The sequence below is a fragment of the Mytilus trossulus genome, chromosome 9 (assembly GCF_036588685.1).
Source record: "Mytilus trossulus isolate FHL-02 chromosome 9, PNRI_Mtr1.1.1.hap1, whole genome shotgun sequence".
NCBI lineage: Eukaryota > Metazoa > Mollusca > Bivalvia > Mytilida > Mytilidae > Mytilus > Mytilus trossulus.
This window is the reverse complement of record NC_086381.1, coordinates 27,085,502-27,091,501: the sequence shown is the minus strand read 5'-3', so window position 1 is coordinate 27,091,501 and position 6,000 is coordinate 27,085,502. Positions and strand designations below refer to the sequence as shown.

Below are 6,000 nucleotides of genomic sequence, written 5' to 3'. Positions count from 1 at the left end.
TCTATATAATCTACCGAGTTGTATTTATTAAAATAAAAAATTCACGATTACAATCACAATAAAGGTCTTCTTTAACTATAGATACTAAACACTGAGCAACACAAACCCCACCAAAAACCGGCCAAGCAACTAGTGATGGCGTCGGTAAAACTGTAAATGGATGATTTCCATCTTTCTACTTGAAACACTATCGGTTCAATGGCTTCCCTTGAAACCCTCTATAATCATTATAGAAAACGCAAGCCCTGGAAAGCGTAGCAAACCGGGAAAGACACTCTATCAGCAGCCGCTGTTGTAATATTGAAACACACGAGATACAATAGCCCTCCAAAGTATATATCACCGACTTTTCAAACCGTTATGAGTAATTTTTATTGTTTTTCCGCTCATTTATATTTTGAAAACAGTCATCTGACGTAATTTTTTTATTTTAAAATAGTCGCAAATATCGCAAATTCGATAATATAGGCAAATCCCAAAAGTTCAAATTTAAAGTGTTATACAATCAATATGTTCAAATGTATTTATGTGATATATTTCAACTTAAAACGACTTTTTGGTCTTCAACATTCTTGACTAACAATAAAAACGTATCACAATATATTACACAACCCGTCCCAGACGTGTCATTTCACCGTCTTATGTCGTCAACTGCAAAACAAAACCGTATCTTCTTGGTAAATATTTTGAAAACACAACATTTAAACGTGTCTAATGAGTCACAGATGTCTCCATTTTATGAACACTCAATCGTGTTTATACTTCAAAAACACCCAAAAATGTATCCATCGTTTTTTTATTGTGATTTGTGATCACTTATATGGTTAAATAAAAATCCGTTCGGTATTATTACAGGAAACTTAGTTTTGATTTTTTTTTAATAAAAATGAGACAGTCACTCTAAAAGCAGATATATCAAAAATGTAGAACAAAGGCCGTGCTATACCTTCTTATATGATTGAATAAAACCACTGCAAGTACAGATGAATTTGTTTTGTGCAGTTCTTCTTCTTATCTTGTGTTCAATTCAAAAACAGAACTCTGTGATTTCACCTAGGATAATGTATTATGTCTTTGACAATTGTCTATACGATAACTACGTCTATCCTCCAGATGTCCTTCGATAGCGGCTTTGATATTTTTTTAGAATCTTGCAAATGAAACCTGACGTCTTTTATCTTGTTCCCATCACTGATTGAACATTGCCGTTAAAGAAATTGACGAGACGGAGGACATATTATCACTAAAAGATCGGAGAAGTTTTGGTGCTACAAGGATATTTTTTGGCAAATAACAATTATCAGATACGGTTGGGGTGTGACGGAATAGAAGTTCCTCCATAATATAAGTTCCAAAAGGAAGAAATATTGTGGAATATTATTTCCACAAGAATAAATATTACAGTATAATTTCCTAACGGAATAAATGATATAGAATATTTGTTCCATCATGAATAGGTATTGTGATATTGTTTATAACAATGTTTCTAGTGGAACTTCTGTTAGGCGGAATCAAAATATACGTTGACAGGGGATGTCAAATTGAACATGCTTAGGCGATCTGAAATTTTAAGGTCACATTTGGACAAAAAAAAACACGCTTGTGTGTATTGGATACGTTTTGGAGAATGTTCAAAACGCAACAGAAAAATAAAATAAAAATCAAACAAAATAATATAATTTATATTTAGAAATACAAAAATAAAATTGAAAAACATACACATACAAAATATAGTGGAAAACAAAGAATGATGAGTTTGAACACAAAAAGACTATATCAATGGAGTAAATTTTTTGTTGTTTTTCTTTATATCAAAATCACAGTTATTCATTATATTCCATGCAAGATTTGTCTTCTGATGGCAATCCAAAGACCAGCAATTTAACAGGTTTGATAGGAAGTCTTAACATTCTTAGCAAGACGTCAAAACACGTTATCTGTGTTCATATGTTTGTCTTGATATTGTAATGAAACTGCATCCTCTTAAATATATTTATAGAAGAAAACAATGATTGAATGATATTGATAAACAGCTAGTCTGGTAAGTTATTCGATAAACGAATATGTATGAAGTGTCTCCAAGTACTGTGCCATTACTTCGTAACAAAACTCATAATCTTTCTAGAATAGAAATATATTATTAAATATTGTAGAATTTTTTTGAAGCAACCACTTTGTAAAATTCTATAAATCATTAAGAACTTTTGGATTGTGATATATTTCAGGAATGTTAGATGCAGCACGAGGTAATAACTGAATTATTCTAAAAGGCAAAATGATGATAGAACCTCTAATTGTTTATGGAGCTTCATATTGCAAAATACCTACGATGCTCAGTATCAACACATTATTGGAACCTCTGTATCTGAAGTATAAACAAATTTTGAGAACGACAAGTCCTTCGGTAGCAACACATTAAGGAAATTTATGATGTTCAGAAGCGTACACAAAAAGTTCGTCCTATAAAAAGTAAACGTTCATCAAAAGATATTAACACTTTGTTGTTAAATATTCTGCATCAACATGATGGTCAAAACGTATAGATTCTAGGTACTGACGTTGTTTCTCATCAGAAAAACGTGTTTTAGATTTCTTTTCTTTTCTTTTTATTTGTCTTTGTATTTTTTGTATATTTTGGTTTACTTCATTTTTGCAATATCCTTTTGGCATGCTTTTTAATTGCTGCTATTTTTTGTTTAATTTTTAACGTATTATGTTTTTTTGGTTTTGCTCTCACATTGTTGTCAATATAATGCCAGTGTATGCAACGGCCATACAAGTAAGAGTTTGATCTAGCTATAAACCCAGATTTAATCTTCAAATTTCTACAAAGAGAAATGCCGGTACTAAGATAGGATTTTTCCATTTTATTGATGTGTTTCAGGTTTTGGTTTTTTGTCGTTTGTTAGTGACCGTCAGTTTTTGAATTTGTCTTGGACTTCGGTATTTTTTTGTTATACTATTTGTGAACCTAATTATGTTTAATATCAAATAACTCAGAGGTCTTGTTAAGTAGCAACATAATGTCAAATGTATTGATTTCAAATAACAAATTAAGAAAGATCACTTATGTTTGCTTAAAATGTTTGTGTTGTCTGAAGTCAGTAGTAAAAAATAATGTTTAGAAAGCAAGAAGACATCTCTTGGGAATAAGTACTTTCTTCACAGGATAAAATATTATCCCGTGACATGGACAAATTCAAACCTTTCTTGTGAATAAAACTTTGTGGTTTTATTTATTTACAACCTGTACGATTATTCCACTTTTTCTTTGTAAGCGTGTTTGTCTTTTTTAAAGTTAATAAGCACATTTGTAATAAGTAACTATCTCTTAATCTTAATGACATTGAAGGCCAAACAAAATTGTCTTGAATTTGACAAAAGTATTCCTTGAGTGGTTACTTGAACCATGCGCGTTATACATATGTTATTAGAAGGAAAACAATAATGGATTCCGCACATTACAAAACTTACAAAGACTTTGATGAAGTCATCCTCAATTCTTTTGAGTACTGTTGCATATTCCAACAATGAAAATGTCGTCTCCCTTTCGATTGCGCTGACAGAATATAGACACAAACTGACAGCAGCACAAACAGAAAAGCCTTTCCCTTTGCTATAGTATATATAGAGAAAAAAGTGGCAATAAAGCAACTGAAAGTGTAAAATAATTTCATTAAAATAATAAAATCGATTATTCAAGTTAAAATACAGCTTCCTTGGTTTAAGATTATATTTTTTTAATTTTCTAAACTACAGTGCATACATACATTTTTACAATACATAAATAACATGATATTTTATGGCAATGTTATACTATTGATGTTTTACGAATAATACAGTAAAAATTTACAGGTGAATGATGTGAATACTCAGTATATAGTACCTCTTAAGGATACTTTGGAATACATTAAATATATATGATCATATCAAAAATAAATTTGATTAAATAACTTCCATAAATCCCCCAAATGACTCGTGTTTGTCTTTCGATAAATATAAATATTCTTATATCATCAGCCTTCTTTTCATAAATTTAAGAAACGCTTGCACACATATTAACAGTTTGTATAATTGTGTGTTCTTAGCACAGTTGATGTAATACTTTGCCTGTAGAAGACAATAATTTAAAACTAAGTTTTCAAAATTTAATACACCGAAAATTACACTGTCTGTATTCAAAAATATTTTTACTCCGAAAACTAAATACCACCAATTAGAAAATTCTCTCCAAAATTGTTTTATTTCTGTAAATTTAAAAAAAATATGCTCTATGGTTTCTATTTCTTTACAACTGGCACATTCATTAGTTAATGAAAGTTTATATTTTTCACGAAGATAATTATGTGAGACTATTCTGTGTAACATTTTTATTGGAAAGTTTGTAGTTTGCTTTCTATAGTACATTTAAAAGCTAGTGAATAAATATTTTTCCACTTTTCGTCACTAATTTCTATATCAAAACTTTCTTCCCACCTTTTTTGTGAAATAGGAGAAACACCACCCCGATCGATAAAAAGTGAATATACATCTTTAGGGAATAATTTACTGTAAGGCATTTTTTTTCTCATGCTCAAAAACAAATCCAAATGAGTTTCTGTTAGGTGACAAGTGTTGTTGTAATAACAAATCTTTCCAGTCACGTGGTATAGCAAGTTTAATAGATAGAATAAAATTGAGAATGGAAATGGGGAATGTGTCAAAGAGACAACAACCCGACCAAATAAAAAACAACAGCAGAAGAATGTCTACAAAAGTAACAATCAGGTTATATTTTTTAATAACAGCATCATGAGACAAAACATCGCCTGTATCATCCACAATATCATTGATGAACCGTATGCCCTTCATTTACCAAGATCTGTAAAAAATACGTGTTCTGTCAACTTTGATAAACGGATTGAACCAAATGAATTATTTTCTAACATGAAATGCATTCAATGGGATGAATAAACCCTTGAAACGTTCCCAGGCAGATAACACTTCTATATAAAAAAGAGGTGCTTTTAAATTTAAAAACTCAAATTCACATCTGCTCATAAATAAATCCTCTAAATCAAAAAGGGAGAAGAATGCTTTGGAAACATGTTTCCATTTGGAGTCATGTTCTGACAAAAATCTTTTTACCCACATAACACGAAATGATAACAGCTGTACTTTAAAATTTGGGGCTTTCAGTCCCCCAACGCTAGAAGACTTTTGAATAACTTCCGATTTAACTTTTGGAGTACCACCATTCCATAAAAAACTATTAATGTCACGTTGTATTTTAATTACATAAGCTCTTGGTACATGTGTAGATGAAATGACATAAATAAGCTTCGATATTGCAAGTGATTTAAGAATTGCGATTTTACCGATCAAGGAAAGGTTTCCGATCCTCCACATTTTAATTATTGATTCCATTTTGTCTATGCATATATCTAAATTTGAACAAACCATTTCTTCAAAAGCGTTAAATGTTAAAACCATCTGTCCATTTAATAGGAAGGAAACCTTCTTTGTTAAATTTATTTCTTCCAATCCATGTTGCTTCGGTTTTAGAAAAAAATGACTTTTAACCCTGAACACTTCTCAAAATCATTAAACGAATCTAACAAAATTTGCGCAGAAAATACATCTTTCAAAAAACAAGTGGTATCATCAGCTAACTGTGAAATTTTTATTTCAGTATCCCCAATTTTTATACCAGATGTCTGATTGTTCTTACAAATATTTATTGCCAGCAGTTCAACGGCCAAATAAACAAAAAAAGGAGACAAAGGACACCATTGCCAAACACCTCTCTCAATTTTTAATGGACTAGAACTAAATCCATTATTTACAACACGACTAGATATAATTGAGTATAAAGTTGAGACCCATTTCCGGAACTTGCTACCAAAAGCAAAACAAACCAATGTTTTTTGAATAAATTTCCATTCTATCGTATCAAACACCTTTTCAAAATAGACTAGTAATATAAGCCCGAGATAATTCTTTAAAGCAGTAAACAATATG

At 30.6% G+C, this 6,000-nt stretch overlaps 1 protein-coding gene across 2 annotated transcripts in view; it reads right to left on the bottom strand.

Moving 5' to 3' along the window:
* Positions 1-1,666: 1,666 nt before the first annotated feature.
* LOC134683753 (uncharacterized) overlaps positions 1,667-6,000 on the bottom strand; it is a 48,378-nt gene continuing 44,044 nt past the window's right edge. The window contains exons 13-14 of one of the 2 annotated variants that reach the window (XM_063543066.1): positions 3,475-3,654; positions 1,667-2,121 (exon numbers count right to left, since the gene is read on the bottom strand). In XM_063543066.1, coding sequence (XP_063399136.1) covers positions 2,094-2,121; positions 3,475-3,654 — 208 coding nt within the window. In that variant the 3' untranslated portion in view covers positions 1,667-2,093. The remainder of the gene's footprint in view (positions 2,122-3,474; positions 3,655-6,000) is intronic. The other variant, XM_063543065.1, reaches the window with a different exon arrangement.